The following is a 17,097-nucleotide window of genomic DNA, read 5'->3' on the forward strand; positions in this document are numbered from 1 at the left end:
TAAAGTCTGAGGATGCAATATGTGCCCGAACCACTTTTCCTGGACTGAAGATGACAAAGTCCATCTCACTGACTTTACTGTCCCCTGCCTTCCAAATCTAGAACAAATCAGGTACTTCACCTTACATGTCCGCCCTTCACGCTTGCATCTGGGACATTCCCAGCAGTTTGGAATCTCAGTGTTAATAACCGCTTCGGCTTTGCCCATCTGAAGGGAAAAAAAATAAAAATAAATAAAAAGCGGGTAGAGGAGTAAGGGAAACCATTACAAAAGCTGGAAACCATACAAGGAAAAGAGTGAACACAGTAAGTGAAAACTCAGAAGCAGGCAGGTTGACTCAGTGGGGGAGCCTCACCTTGATACAGCCGGGGTGAACAATCTCATTACAAATGGTACATTCCATGAGCGACAGATTAAACTTCTGTTCCTCATCCTGGGCAGTGTCTTCCTTCCCGGCATCTCCGCACAGAAGACACACGGCAGTATGGGGGAGTACGGGCTGTGGAGGAAAAGATTACTACATTATTATTACACTGCTTACAATACTCCACCCCTATTATCTATGTATGGATACCAGATAATCCTCATAAGCATCTTTTTAAAAGCGGACCTAGACTGTGGTGACCTTCTGCAAACCGTGGCAACTGTTAGTGACAAAGTCCTCATATTGGATAGTCAGTAGCTTCCTTTTTGCCTACAACCACACTTTTTCCACCGCACAGAGTCTCCATAGCCCTTTCCAAGACCTCTACCCCGTCAATATAATACAGTCATCAGAGACAGGGATGGGTATGGTATGCCTACTGAACCTTAATAGGATCCAGTGAGATAGGGTGTACCCTGTCAACTGTATGGAAGTGCTCTGCTGCGTCTGGTCAGGAATTATATGCTAATAAAATGTACAGAAGATCAGGACATTATCCGCCTGCCTCTTAAAGGGGTTGTAAAGCATCGTGTTTTTTCACCTTAATGCATACTATGCATTAAGGTGAAAAAAAAAAAATAATAATACTTTTGGCAGTGAACGGCCCCCCGTTCCCCCCCGTTTTACTTACCTGAGCCCTAGAACTTGACCCATGGGGACGCGCTGTCTCTCTGCCCGGGGGTTCTCGACTCTTGATTGGATTGATAGAAGAGCAGCCACTGGCTCCCGCTGCTGTCAATCAAATCCACTGACGTGGGCACTGGGGGACAGGGCCGAGTCCTGCATTCGGTCACTATGGACGCTGAATGCTGAACTCGGGAGTGCGCCCACAAGGTAACCCCCAAGACAGCGCTTCTCCCAGGGGGTTACCACAAGGTAACCCCCAAGAGAGCGATTCTCCCAGGGGGTGATCTAATGCTGGGGAGGAGCCGCGAGAGCCGAGGGACCCTAAAAGAGGAGGTTCGGGACCACACTGTGCAAAACGAGCTGCCCAGTGGAAGTAGGATTTATTTATTTTAAAGGGGAGAGCCAGCTGGGAATAATTATTTTTTTTTTATTTTTTTTATAAAAAGTCAGCAGCTACAAACAATGTAGCTGCTGACTTAATAAGCACACTTACCTGTTCTGGGTGCACGCGATGTTGGCTGCCCAAGGCAGACGATCCCTCGGCTCTCGGGTCCCAGCGCCACCATTCCAACAAAGGGAAAAAGGCAGTGGAGCCTTGCGGCTTCACTGCCCATTTCCTACTGCGCATGCGCGAGTCGCGCAGCACTTTGTGAATGGGGCGAGCTGTGTTCTAGGACACACACAGTTCCCAGAACACACCGCGCCCCATTCACTAGAAGATGACTGAAGATCACCGCTGAATAGGAAGAGGCAGATTAGGACGATCTGCCTAGCAACCGGCATTTCTGGTAAGTTTGATATTTTTTTATGAATTTTTTTTTTTTATTACATTTTTAAAAAAAATTTTGGAGTGGCCCTCCACTTTAAACATAACGAACCTTTAATGTCACTTTAACGTCAGCCAATCAAAGGAAGCCTTGCATTCCTTAAACCACCTCCTGCCTGGTATAGACAAATGACAGCTGAGCAGTAAAATGGTTAAATACCACCAAGAAAAGCTCTATTTGCGTGAGAAAAAAAAAAAAGGATAAAAATTGTGTTTGCATACAGTGTGAAATGACAGTGCAATTGTCATTCAAAGTGTAACATCGCTGAAAAGTGCCCTGGGCAGAGGGGGCAAAAGTGCCCAGTAGTGGTTAATAAAAAAAATTATATTATAATATCTATATATCTCCTATCCTGAATGGCAGTAAGTCACCCATAATGCTGGCAGAACACAGTGCTGCTAGTGTTACAACAGTTCATTACAGCAGACCCAGCAGCTCTGTAATGAAATGAGCTTGATTAGGTCTGCTGGTTATTAACCATATAATTCAACTTTAAACTGTGCTAATGAATCCCTGTTAGACAGCCAAACTTTACATTTTAAGTGTAGGTCTGCTTTAACGTGCCGTTTGCTCTCCCCACTCCACCCAGCACTCACCGCTGTGCACTGCCTCTTCAGACAAGACTGCTTCATGCGCCCCGGACCCCCAAACTTCTTCATGTCTTTACAGAAGTGACACTCGCCGCATTCGCTGCGCACACAGGCTTCACACTTTCGGCAGCGCGTCCTCCTGCGCCGCGCAGCTCCCAGGCCCTTTGCCGACATCTCCCACTGGGGCCTTGCGATGCCTCAGCTGCACCCACACCTGGAAGAAAAAAAAAAAAAGAGTAAAAAACAAAAACCTGTAAAATTAGCTAGGGCCATTTGCACTAGATAAAAGAAAGGTGGACATACGTCTCCTATGTCTGAAAAATTGCTATTTCAGACATTTTTATTGACCCCTTCCTGCCTGTATTCTGTTGACTAAAAGAAGTTTTTTAAATAACTAGGAAATGCAGCAACACTGATCCCTATGATCCACGTCCAATTACTATTTTTTTGCAATGAGGCCCGCAGAACATTGCATCTTTGATCAGTGTGTCGTAGGTGCAATGCTAAGGCTCTTGCAATGGCTGACCCAAGCCTCAGGTGTGTATGGAGGTTGGAACCCACTAGATCAGGGATATGCAATTAGTGGGCCTCCAGCTGTTGCAAAACTACAAGTCCCATCATGCCTCTGGGTGTCATTCTTGTGGCTGTCAGAGTCTTGCTATGCCTCATGGGACTTGTAGTTCCGCAACAGCTGGAGGTCCGTTAATTACATATCCCTGACCTAGAAGCATGTTCTGAAATACAGAGCAGTGCAGAGTAAAAAGGGATCATCACACAATCTGCAGATTTCCTCTACCACGGTTTAGGATGGGAATATTGTAACAAGGATTAATGTGAACATCACAAACCGGATGATGCGGCTCTGTGCAGACGGAGAGTGCCGAATTTAAATAAAAATAAAATGTTGCAGACAGAAGCACCTCGAAAATTCAGGTAAGGGTGGGGCGGTTTGGTTGTTGGGGAATTTACACCCCAAATATTTGAAAATGTGGACTTTATCTTGCATTTACACTTGCATTTAGCAATAACAAGCGTTCCTGCTCGCAATTTCATCTGGAATGATTTTGCATGTCATATAGGGCCAACCCATTCACTCGTTGCCTGAAAAAAAAAAAAAAAGCTCCTGCTCCTTTTTCGGGACGACGGGCTTAAAGCAGTTTTTAAAAAGGCGCAGGTTTGTGCATGATAAATTGCATGGCATTTGGAGTGCCATTAAAGGACAATGACATTCAAACGCACATCGATCGCCACACAGAATCACGGCAATTCTGCATGCAATTCCACACTGCAAAGTGTAAATGGACCCTTAAAGTGGTTGAAAAGTCAGAAGGTTTTTATCTTAATGCATTAAGATTAAAAAAAGACTCCTTTGTGCGGCGCCCCTAATATTTACCGGAGCCCGCTCTTTCTCCAGCCATGTGCATAAGTGCCTCGGCTGTCCCGGACTCTCCCTCCCGATTGGCTGAAACTCCGCAGTGGAACCATTGGCTCCTGGTGCTGTCAACCAAGGTCAGTCAGTCAATCAGGAGAAAGGACCGGCCCGAACCACGGCTCCATGTCTGAGTAGACACAAGAAGCTGCCCCCCATAGCAAGTTCTTCTCTGTGCAAAACCACTGTATGGGGCAGGCAAGTATAACAAGTTTTTTTTTTTTTCCCCCTTTAAAAATAACAAACACTCTACAGTCACTTTAACGTTCACCAGCAGGATGCCCCATGCCAAAAAGGTACAATATTCTCCCTCCAAGAAACAGCATCCAAACCTTTGTGTGGCTTTTGGCTCTCCATCCCTGCTGTCACTGACGGCCAGGATTCACACTTAAAGCAGGGAACCAGTCAGAGCGGTTCCTTATCTTGTGACAACTGTCAGATCTGAAAGATTTCACAGGAAAAAAAAAAAAAAAAAAGCCTTCATCCTACAGATGAACACTGACACTTTCAACCTCCGGTGTTGATCTGCTGTGCCATCTATTTAATAGTGCAACTGTCAGATACAGTTGCACTATTAAATATAAAAAAATAAATACAAAAAAGTGGAAAACAATTTTAAACTATAATCTGACCAGAGTTCAGCTTTAAAGTAGCATCAAAGGCTCAGTGCAACACTTCTCTTTATGTGATTGCAAAGATTACTATTTATATTTTTAAATAACAAACATGTCATCCTTACCTGCTCTGTGTAACAGTTTTGCACAGGGCAGCCCCGATCCTCCTCTTCTGGGGTTCCCCCGCCAGTGCCGTCTGCTTCTCCCATAGAAAATTGCTTGCTATGGGGGCAGGTGTGTGGGCTCAACCCTCAGCTGAGCTGTGTGCGTCCAGAGAGACCCATATAGTGCTGCTCTGCTCCCTCAGAAGACTGACAGCAGCAGGAGCCAATGGGGGGCAGGCAACTCAAATTGTATTTTTTACCTTAATGCAGAAAATGCAATAAGGCAAAAATAAATAAAAACTGTTTTTAGAACCACTTAGTTCACTAAATACACTAGTTAATATGTTATTCTGCTTTATTGTCCCTCAAAGTCTTACTTTAGGCTGAATGCAGTTCCCCCTCCGAAGACAGCACCACAGCACATACGCATCCCCCCTCCCCCACTCGGGCACAGCACCACAGCGCACGCTCCCATCCCCCTCCCTCGGGCACAGCACCACAGCGCACGCTCCCCCCTCCCTCGGGCACAGCACCACAGCGCACGCTCCCCCCTCCCTCGGGCACAGCACCACAGCGCACGCTCCCCCCTCCCTCGGGCACAGCACCACAGCGCACGCTCCCCCCTCCCTCGGGCACAGCACCACAGCGCACGCTCCCCCCTCCCTCGGGCACAGCACCACAGCGCACGCTCCCCCCTCCCTCGGGCACAGCACCACAGCGCACGCTCCCCCCTCCCTCGGGCACAGCACCACAGCGCACGCTCCCCCCTCCCTCGGGCACAGCACCACAGCGCACGCTCCCCCCTCCCTCGGGCACAGCACCACAGCGCACGCTCCCCCCTCCCTCGGGCACAGCACCACAGCGCACGCTCCCCCCTCCCTCGGGCACAGCACCACAGCGCACGCCCCCCCCTCCCTCGGGCACAGCACCACAGCGCACGCCCCCCTCCCTCGGGCACAGCACCACAGCGCACGCCCCCCTCCCTCGGGCACAGCACCACAGCGCACGCCCCCCTCCCTCGGGCACAGCACCACAGCGCACGCCCCCCTCCCTCGGGCACAGCACCACAGCGCACGCCCCCCTCCCTCGGGCACAGCACCACAGCGCACGCATCTCCCCCCCCCCCCCATGCATAGCACCGCACGAGTGTCCAGGGACATCCTGCAAGGCAACGGGGCCCTGTGGGTGGAAGATGAACACAAAATATATTCAAACTGAACACATTTGGGAAAGGAAATAATCATGATGTAAGGTACACCAATACATTTATTAATTTATTTTAAATGGATGGTGTAATAACACTAAGCTGTGAGTAGAGAATAAAAAAAAGGGATCAAAACTTTGTAGATTGTTTATTTAGTACTCGGTGTTTTTTGCTGATCATGAATCTGGATAGTTTCACTTTAACTGGGACAAAACCTACACCAGGGGAATTCCTAGGATGACCTACTTCCACAGCATGGGAAGCTATAAAGCCAGTAAAATTTCTCATCTATATTTAAGATTGAATTGTTCAATGGCTGCCACGGGTGGCAAGGCGCAAGGGAAGAAGGAGCAATTCTAACAATTGCAACACACAATATTTTTTATATATTTATTTTGCAGAAGACCAGAGTTACAGTACATTGTTAATAGTCCACTCAATTTATTAATTAAAAAAAAATAAAAATAAAAAAAAAGAAGAAAAACCACAAGCTTCAAACTGAAAATAAAAACAACTGGACCGATTCATGAGAAAACTGAAATCTGTCATGAGAAAACAGATCATGCCACCCCCAACCCCCCTTTCTGAAAATCCTGCCCGCCATCCTGATTATCTTTTTTTTTAACATAAAATTTTTATTTAACCATAACAACACAATACAATACAATCCAGAATCAGTACAGTTTAGCCAGACATTGCAGTACCATCTTTAACCCTGTTCCTTATCAAATACATATGTAACCTAACGGAGTATATCTGTGGGGCCGCAGCCCACTCTCAACCCCTGCAGCATGTGAGCATTCCGCATGCAAAACTGCACTACTGGAGGGGGGGGGGGGGCGCCAGGCCCGCCATGTCCCCCCCAGCCCCCCCCCGCCCACAACGTCAGCCACTTGACAGCGCCAGGCCTGGTCCAGGCCCGGTCATTCTGGATAAGAGCTCCCATCTACCCAATAGTCAGCTGCTTGGCCCCCACCCAATCCGTCCATATTCTATCAAACTTCCCTGGGCAATTCCTCCCCATGTAAATTTATATAAAGGCAGCGCTCTATTAATAAGTTGTAGCCAGAGCTGCTTGGTGGGGGGGGGGGGGTTGAGCTTGGTTTCAGTGCAGAAGAATAGCTTTCCTAGCGTACATAGAGGTGTAAAAGACAAACAGTTTTTTCCGCTGAGGAGCCTCAATGGAGGAACATATACCCAGGAGGAGGGGGATGGGACTATTAGGTATATTCAACTTCCCTATAGAGTTGATGTCATCCAGGACCCCCAACCAGAAACCTCTGATCAGCGGACACGACCAAACCGTGTGGAAGAAATCTGCCCCCCTTGCTCCGCATCTGGGGCATGCCGCTGATCTGTCTGGATATATTTTGGCCAACCGCAGCGGGGAGAAATAAGCCCGGTGGAGGAATTTAAGTTGGCCAAATCTATCCCTCGAGGAAATAGTCAGGGCCAGGTATTGTTGGATCCCCCTCCTCCCAATCCTCTCCCCCGTCAGGTCCGATATGTCCTGTCTCCAAGTCTCATACAGCTGGGAGACCTTAGAAGTGTCTAGTAGAGCTAGCATGTTGTAGATGGTCGATAGTGTTTTATTTCTTTCGGGGGATCGAAGCTCTAATTCCAGGGTCGACATTTGTAGGGTAATCGGCTCAGGAAATTGGGACCTATAAGCATGACGCGCCTGTAGGTACCTGAAAAACATCCAATTTGGAAGACCCCCTAAGGGCCTTCAGGGCATTAAACGTAATGAGCTGTCCCTGGGACACTATATCCCCCAGAGTGGCAATCCCATACCTAGTCCACACTACTGGGTCCGGGATCGAGTGAAAGTGGGGGAGTCTCGGGTTACCCCACAATGGAGTCTCCGTGGACCATGTGTTTGGTTTCCCCAACTTTCTGGCCACCGTGTCCCACACCTGAATAGTTGCCCTCATAGGTGGTGCCACCCCCGGATTGGCATCCTGATCATCTTGCCTTGGTACCAAGTCTCTGAACAAAAAAAATTAAAATTAAAAAATAAATAAATAAATCCTAACCCCACTGTGACTTTTCTGAAATTAATACGGCATTTGCTAAAGGCAGAGGGTCAACATAGCTGCCAAGCACCTAGCACTTTCAGAAGGTGGTCAGTAATAGCAGCCCATATTTCTCTCTTAACCACTTCTCATCACTATGCTCTGGCTGGAGTTTTTTTCCCCCAGAATAAAATTATTGACATTCAATTGATGTCAATAAAACAGTGATGTCTTTAGATAGAGTATTACTCAATGTACCACTGAGTATAGAAATTCCCATTTCACTGTTCCAATTTAAATAAAATTGCAATTCAATTATACATTTTTATTTGCGCAGCAATTTTTCAAACGCAATTTTTTCGGGGAATAAAAACAAAACAAAAAAACAACATATTAATTTTTATGAAAAACAATATTTAAAAACACCACACAGTATATAACCCATTTGTTGGTAAAATATAAAGATGAGGTTACGCCGAGTAAATAAATACCCAACACGTCATGCTTTAACCACTTGCAGACCGCCCACTGTACATTTACCTAGTACACGATCTGACCCTTCCAAGTCTGGGGCATTCGCCACCAGAAACCCACTCCCGCTGTGATTATGCCAAGCGGCCAGCTTCTGTCAGGCCGACTTCCATACACACGGTTTGAACATTGGCCATTTTTTTTCTTTTTTTTTTTTTCTTTAACAGGCCGATGTCTCTTGACATTGGGCTCGCGTGTACGGGGCTTAGAATGGTTGTAAAGGCAGAAGGTTTTTATTTTTTATGCATTAAGAAAGCCTTCTGTGTGCAGCAGCCCTCTTCTGCCCCATCGAGACTCGCCCTCCTCATTGGCTGAGACAGCAGCGAATAGTCATTGGCTCCCATTGCAGAGAGAGAGAGGCGGGGCCAGGCAGCGCCTCCATGTCTGAATGGACATGGAGTTGCGGCTCAGGTGCCCCAAAACAAGCTGCTTGCTGTGGGGGCACTCAGGAGGGAGGGGCCAGGAACGCAGGCGAGGGACCCGAGAAGAGGAGGAGCTGGATTGCTTTGTGCATAACCACTGCACAAAGCAGAAAAGCATTACACGTTTATTATTTTTTTAAATAAAAAAAATTGTTTATTATCAGTTTAAAGGCAACGTATATGCAGGGAGAATCATATTGAACAGCAATGATATGTGACAAATATGACACCACCCAACCTACAGCCTCACAGCACTTCCCATATAGCCCCCAGGGCAGCCAGCAAAAGAAAAATATTCTTCAGACTGGCTTCTAAAAATGTAATGTTTGGTTCTGTGCTGCCTGATCTTTTATAAAATAGAGTTGCTGGGATAAATATCAAAATGTGGCACAAATGATTTTTAAAAGGAGCTGTTGGAAGCACAAATGTGGAAGGTTTGATTTATATATAGGGGCTGTAATAGAAGCAATCTCTAGCCGTCTCATAACGTATCTCCAGTCTGCAATCATCTCCTGTTATCTGTCTGCAGCAACAGAGAATTTTGTAATTTTTTTTCTAAATATCACGCGTGGCCCCTTGACAAAATCAGAGGCTGCACTTGAGACTGTATAACCTCAATTAAAGTTGACCACCAGCCGCTCTCAAAGTTCATTGATCTTCCTGCTCTCCAGCAACTATCTGCCCATACAGGAGATGCGGGCAGAGAGAGATATACGGTACAGAGATTCAGCCGTTCCCTCTCCTCCGAGAAGTTCCCCTTACTGTCAGTCACTTTTGAAACCAGTGCAGCCTTGCAGGGCTCTGCCCATACAGCCATGTCATTCATTTATACAGCTCTGTGTGAATGAACTACAAGCCCCGTCATCCTTTGCCGATGTCGGCTTGTAGGTCATTGATTCTTCCTGTCAGCGTACCTGCTTACCAGTACGGGTTGTACAGGTACTCAGATAGATCTTCAGGAGACCTGCATGGCACCAGTGATCTGCCGATCACGGGTACAATGCTTTACAGACCTGCAAAAAAAAAATAAAAAAATGTGCATTATTCTTTTTTGTTAAAAGTGAACTTACACTTTAAAATGGTTCAAAAAGGTTTAAGATTTACCTTTGTGCATTAAAAAAAAAAAAAAAAAAAAAAAAAAAAAAAAAAAACACACACCTTGTGTGCAGCAGCGACCCCCCATAGTTAACTGAACCCCATTGCAATCCAGCGATGTGCACAAAAGCCTCAGATCTCTGGGTACTCTCACTTATTGGCTGAGGCAGCAGCGGAAGTCATTGGCTCCTGCCAAAGAGAGAGAGAGAAGGGCTGAGCCACAGCTGTGTGTGAATAGGCACAGAGCAGTGGCTTGGGATCAAGCTTGTTTGGGTGTCCCCACAGCAAGCTGTTTGCTCTGGGGGCACTTAGCAAAACAGAGGGGCCAGGAGTGCAGGTGGGGGACCTGAGAAGAGGAGGATCTGGGCTGCTCTGTGCACAACCATTACACAAGTTTTTTTTTTTTTTTATAACACACACTTTACAAGTGATTGTTATTTTTATAGGAAAAAAATACATGACTTTAGAAACATGTTATACTTGCCTGCTGTTTGCAGTGGATTTGCACAGAGCAGGCCGGATCCGCCTCTTCTCTGGTCCCTTTACTGTGCTCCTGGCCCCTCCCTCCTGTCAAAAGCTCCCTGTGTCCATTCAGACATGGAGTTGCGGCCCGGTCCCGCCACCTCTCTCTCCTGATTTGCCAACTGATTTTGATTGACAGCAGCAGGAGCTAATGGCGCCGCTGCTGTGTGTCAATTGGGAAGGAGAGTCCCAGATGGCCAAGAAACTCATGGACATCGCTGGACAGAGATGGGGCTCAAGTAAGTATTAGGGGGGGACTGCTGCACACAGAAGGCTTTATGCATGGAATGTATTAAGACAAAAAAAAAACTTCTGACTTCCCAACCCCTTTAATATCACTAACAATGGGGTTGTTAGGCTGCTGTTAAACTCAATTTTAATTTTTTCTGCCCTTGAACTCCCCTAATTTTACCCTATGGGTAGAGCTGCAAAATTTATTGTCAAGAATCGTTATCACGATCTTGACTAAAGTGTTTCACAATTCTTTCTATGCAAAGAATCTCTTCTCTTCTGAAGCCACAGCCTTGAAAAAGGAAGGAAGAGAAAAACTGGGCAGTCTGCCAAGAATCAAATATTGTTTATCAGTTGAACTTAAGTATAAAGATTTTAACAATTTGTCAATGGAATAGACTTCTGTGTGTAAGTGAAAAAAGTTTAACCACTTTAAACACTAAACCTTTTTCTGACATTTGTTGGTTTCAAGTTAAAATATTTTTTTTTTGCTAGAAAATTACTTAGAGCCCCCCCCCCCCCCAAAAAAATTATATTATATATATATATATATATATATATATATATATATTTTTTTTTTTTTCTTTTAGTAGACACCCTAGAGAATAAAATGGTGGTAGTTGCAATATTTTATGTCACACTGTATTTGCACAGCGGTCTTTCAAATGCAATTTTTTTAAAAATAAAAAAAACACTAACAAATAAAAACTTAGCCCATTTTTTTTTTATAATGTGAAAGATTTTATGTCGCAAGAATCGTGATCTTTTTATTACACGCAAAATAATAAATAGTGATTCTCATTTTGGCCAGAATCGTGCAGCTCTGCAAGTGCAGTTGCTCCAAAGCTTAGTAAATGAGGTAAAGCTTCACTTTGCAAAGAATACCCAATCACATGCAGGAGAAACGGAGGAAAAAAAAAAAAAGCATTTTTGCTTGCGCACAATTGGATGATGGAAGTCAGTAGAGCTTCTGCTCATTTACTTAGCTTTTGTGTTCAGGAGAGGGAATATTGACCAAAAAATAAAAAAAACGCAGAACTCTGTTAAATGCGCAGAAATGCTAAGTGTTTAGCACTTCAGCATTTATTTCAATGCCCAGAATAAAATAAATTAACATTCTGGCCAATGTAACTCCCAGACTCCAAACACTGCTAAACTCACCCAAACTGTTTTGAAATAATGCAGCTTAGGGGAGTTTATAACACTGATTTGCTCCTGTCAGGATAAACCGCTTTTACAATAAATCAGTGTGCATGAGGTCTAATTTTTTTTTAAAACACAGGGTTCCCTACACACACTGCAGGAGTTAAAGTGGAACTTCCCCCTTTGAATAAAACTAACAGCAGCTCTGCATGGTACTGAGAAACTGTCGAACATTTTCTTTAAACTTTTTTTTTTTGCTTCTACTTCCACTTCCTGGTTTCCCTAAAGGCAATGGTGGCACAACCTCGACTTCAGAAATGCCCCCTGAAAAGTCCCCAGTGTGCCTTCAGGGAGCTCGTGTTCCTAACAGCAAGAGCTCAAAGAAAAAAAAAAATTATATTAATAAATAAATTATATATATATATATATATATATATATATATATATATATATATATATATATATATATATATATATATATATATATATATATATATATATATATATTTTTTTATTTTTTTATTTTTTTTTGTATGGCAAATGTGTGATGTGAAGTGCAAGATCTATACAAAATGACAATCATCCAAAAAAATTCCCAAAATCAAGGTAGCGCAGTACGGTGTCTGTGCAAGGTGTGGCGTATCCGTATGACATCACTGATTGCAGGCTCCTTCCTTCTCTATTGCCCCAACAATGACATCACATGCAGTACCGGTCACACAGATGAAGGACAGAAAGAATATATATTTGAAAGTCTCCCAGCAACAGGATTGTAATTTTTTTTTTTCCCCCCTCCACTTGGCTGCTGATTGTCTGGGGGGAAGATTTACTAAAACTGGAGCACACGGAATCTGGTGCGGCTCTGCATGATAACCAATCAGCTTCTAACTTCAGCTTGTCCAATTAAGACCCCTTTCACACTTGTGCGACTTGGGACTGCTAAGTCGCATGACAAGTCGTACTCCACAATTTTCAACGAGCACCATTCATAACTGTGCGACTTCAAGATGCAGCGACACTTCAAAGCAGCCCCTGCACTACTCTGGTCCGACTGAGGCGACTTGAGGTCCCTAGACCTCAAACATTACACAGGCATTGCTTCAAGTCTCGTCCCCTTTCAGATCGCACAAGCGTGAAAGGGGCCCAAGTCGGGTTCACAATGCCGCACCTTTGAAGCCAGACCCCAGTGCAACTTCGGCACGGCCTGCATGCGACTTCTTCAACAGAAGTCAATGCAAGGCATACCAAAGTTGGAGCAAAAGCAGCGCGGGAACCTTTTTCAAAGCTGCACCAATTAGAACAGTTCTGTTACACTGAATGGGGTCTGGACTTCTGGTGCAACAAGTGCTCCAAAGTCGGAGAGACTGTCGCATTAGTGTGAACCAGGCCTTAAGCTTTGACAATAAAACCTGCAAGCTGATGCAGAGCTGCACCGGATTCTGCACTCCAGTTTTAGTAAATCCCTTCCCCTTTGTATGTGATCCAATGATATGCGAAGGAAGACTCTACAGTTATAATCACACAACAGACACATCCACAACTAGAGCTGTCACCTCATCCCTTTAAACCCCAACACCTTTGAATTACACGGGTTCTGAGGCCAATTAAATGCAGATAAGACACCAAGTGAGTTTAATTACCACCTCAATCAGCCACAGAACCCGTGTAATTCATAGGTGTTCAAGTCTAAAGGGATGAGGTGTCAACCATATCCACAACCCATGCCAACCAACCTGCTCTCCACTGATCCGACCAGTCTGTGTCTCAGTGCGATCATGATCAGAAGGCGGCTCCCCTCTGCGACACGCCGATGAGCCCCTCCTGGGGGTCCTCTGTCCTCTTACAGCTCCAGCTTCGCAGAGAGGACTCGGGGATCCTGGAACAGAACCGGCAATGTGAGCGGAGCCATACAGAGAAGAGTAACAAACACAGTGTAGATAGAGACCCCCCCCCATAGACAAGGAGGGAGAACCCCACAACCCACCCCAAAGGGGAGGCTCCCCCCCAAGAAGAGGAAGGGGGATGGAGAAGAGGAACCCCCAATGTAATACAAACCCCGCCCCCCCCAATATTCTATAAAGGTACCCAGCAATGCAAACCCCGCCCCCCCAATATTCTATAAAGGTACCCAGTAATACAAACCCCGCCCAATATTCTATAAAGGTACCCAGTAATACAAACCCCATCCTTCAATATTCTTTAAAGGTACTCAGTAATACAAACCCCGCCCCCCAATATTCTATAAAGGTACCCAGCAATACAAACCCCATCCTTCAATATTCTTTAAAGGTACTCAGTAATACAAACCCCGCCCCCCAATATTCTATAAAGGTACCCAGCAATACAAACCCCATCCTTCAATATTCTTTAAAGGTACTCAGTAATACAAACCCCGCCCCCGAATAGTCTATAAAGGTACTCAGTAATACAAACCCCGAATAGTCTATAGAGGTACTCAGTAATACAAACTCCACCCCCCCAATATTCTATAAAGGTACTCAGTAATACAAACCCCACCCCCCCAATATTCTATAAAGGTACTCAGTAATACAAACCCCACGCCCCCCCCCCAATATTCTATAGAGGTACTCTATTCCTGTGGATGGCGGGACTTGGATAATGATTTACCATAAATCCTGGCAGTACTGTGCAGAATACGGAGCAGTCTACAAAGAGGACCGGTCAGCTGGAGGAGGGGCGGTGCTGTCTTATGCTAAAGGGGGCAGGTGAAGGTGGTGGCGGGGGGTATAATATGGCTATAGAGCAATAATAGGTAGGATGTGGGGGGGGGGGGGTCAGCAAAGGGATGATGCAGATTTGTGATGGGAAAAGTTATAGAGGGAGACGGGCACTGGCGGGGGAAAGTGATACAATGAAGGGGTGTTATTAGGGAGGAGGGGGGTAGTTAGAATCTACTAAGGTGGAGACAGGATAGAAAGGGGGTAACAAGCGCCCATAAGGGGGCAAGTTAGGATCTTTTAGAGATTGGGCAGAGAAGAAGGGGGGGGGGTAATGTATGGGGAAAAGTGGTAGCTAAGGGGGTAAATGATAGGAAGAGGGGTAATTAGGATGTATAAGAATGTGGGCAGAGATAGAGGGGCAATTAAGGCCTATGGGGGGGCAGATTTGGGGAAAGGAGGTAAACAAAGGGGTATGTAAGAGTAAAGGGGGGGGGAATTAGGGCCTATGAAGAGGTCAGATAGAGGGAAGAGGGGGTAATAAAGGCCTATAGGGCGAAGGGGGTGTAATTAAAAGGGGCAGATCAGGGTAAAAAGAGGGGGAAATAAGGATAAGTGGGGTAATTAGGCTCTAATAGGGTGGGGCAGGGATGAAGAGGGGTAATAAAGGCCTATAGGGGGGGAGGGGTGTAATTAAAGGGGCAGATCAGGGTAAAAGAGGGGGGAAATAAGGAGAAGTGGGGTAATTAGGCTCCAATGGGGTGGGGGCAGGGATGAAGAGGGGTAATTGAGGCCTATAGTGGGGCAAATAGCAGGGAGAAGGTGATGAAGGGTGTATTTGCAGAAATCGGGGTGTAGAAAGGGGCAGCCTACAGATAACAGGGGTGGAGGCAAGGACACCCCCAGAGTCCCCCCTGCCCCCTCCTAGCTTCCTCCCTCCCGCCGTGTGGTGGGTACCGTGTGGCCCCCAGACCTCCCTCTTTCACCCCCCGCCTCTCACTAGTCTATGTGTGGCCCCTGAGCCCCAGCACCGGGCCCCAAACCAGCTGCCCCCCCTCCTGTCCCTGCTCTGCCTGCCCCTCACACTCACACACATAACAATACCACATCCAACATGGCCGCCCGTACCCGCCCACCCCCGCCGCGGGGCACGCCGGGAGATGCAGTCCTCACCAGGCTGGCCTCGCGCGCCCTGGACCAGCGAGGCGGAAGCGCGCCGGACTACAAGGGGGAGGGGCCGGCGCGGGGCGACCTGGGAGGTGGGCGGAACGGGAAGTCGGCGGCTTCCTGTGCGCACCGGGGGCATGACGGGAAATGTAGTGCTTCCCCTCACGAGCGATGACACAATGAGGGGCGGGGCTTAAAGGGGCACACCGGCATTGGGGAAGTCACCATGTGCTCTCGGGGCTGCTGCCTTCACCTGTTAAAGTTCAAGCATTGTTCAGGCCATGTGGAAATAGAGATCACAGATAAGGGCTCAGCCCGTAAAATATCAATGGTGTCATTGTTATTGCGAATAAAATAATAATTGTCACACAAACGTATGAACGTGTCATCAAAGCTGCGAACAAATGCCCAGTCTATGACACCGATAAGCCTGCCGGTGCGCCTGCAATGAATGTTGCCTAACCTAAAGATGGAATGTGTCAGGTTTTCCACCCAGGAGACCCCTAATCATTTGTCACACGGTTGACTCCATCTTGAATCATGATGACATCATCATTGGCGTGCGTTTTCCTTCAGGATGAATCAGCACAATTCATGTTGCATAAACGTGCGTTTTTGTGTTTTGTTTTTGGTGCAGTACACATTGGGCAGCCCTTTGATTGGGTGACAAACGCGCCAAACAAGCTCATGTACCTTTTTTTGTGTATAGAGATTTTGCACATTTTTTTTCTGTGTATTGTAGCGCATTTGTTATGTGTTTTGCTGCATTTTCTGGCAGTGTTTGGGGTGCCATTAACAAATAAAAGGGTTAGTTCACCTTTACCAAAAAACTGCCTAAGGGGGTCCATAGATAAAAGCAAGCTGGGCAGTTATGACTAAAAGGTGTGGGCCATGTATGTATCCGATGAAGCCTGACTGAAAATCTCCCAGGGCATTGCTAGGAGAGGCCTGGTTTTTACTGCTCACCTCCACCATTGTAAGGGTGAGCTCTTTGTCTGATCAGACCCCCTTGCATGCTCTTTCTCTCCCTTGATGCAGGATCTCCAAGCTCAGTGTTTCAGAGCATTCTCCTGTTACAGTGAAGGTGAGCAGTAACAGATAGGTGTCTCTTAACAACGTCCTAGCAACTCCCAGGATGTTGATAGGATGTTGCTAAGAGAGCCCTAGTTATTACTGCTCACCTACACCATTATAGGGGTGAGCTCTTTGTCTGATCAGACCCCCTCGCATGCTCTTTCTCTCCCCAGATGCAGTTTCTCCAAGCTCAGTGGTTCAGAACTTGCTCCTGCGAGGGCAAAGGTGAGCAGTAACAGATAGGTTTCTCTTAGGAACGTCCTAGCAACTCCCAGAATGTTTATAGGATGTTGCTAAGAGAGGCCTGGCTATTACTGATCACGTACACCATTGTAGGGGTGAGTTCTTTATCTGATCAGGCCCCCTTACATGTTCGTTCTCTCCCCAGATGCAGTATCTC

At 46.2% G+C, this 17,097-nt stretch overlaps 1 protein-coding gene across 1 annotated transcript in view; it reads right to left on the reverse strand.

The window, feature by feature from the left end:
- FBXL19 (F-box and leucine rich repeat protein 19) overlaps positions 1-15,557 on the reverse strand; it is a 37,575-nt gene extending 22,018 nt beyond the window's left edge. Inside the window, 5 exon segments of the mRNA XM_077447222.1 lie at positions 121-207; positions 356-499; positions 2,475-2,682; positions 13,512-13,654; positions 14,407-15,557. Of these exon segments, the coding sequence (XP_077303348.1) occupies positions 121-207; positions 356-499; positions 2,475-2,642 (399 nt within the window). The 5' untranslated portion in view covers positions 2,643-2,682; positions 13,512-13,654; positions 14,407-15,557.
- Between the last annotated feature and the right edge of the window lie 1,540 nt (positions 15,558-17,097).

This window comes from Lithobates pipiens, unplaced genomic scaffold (assembly GCF_037356315.1).
Source record: "Lithobates pipiens isolate NorthernLeopardFrog02 unplaced genomic scaffold, aLitPip1_a1.2 Scaffold_22, whole genome shotgun sequence".
NCBI classification, from domain to species: Eukaryota; Metazoa; Chordata; class Amphibia; order Anura; family Ranidae; genus Lithobates; species Lithobates pipiens.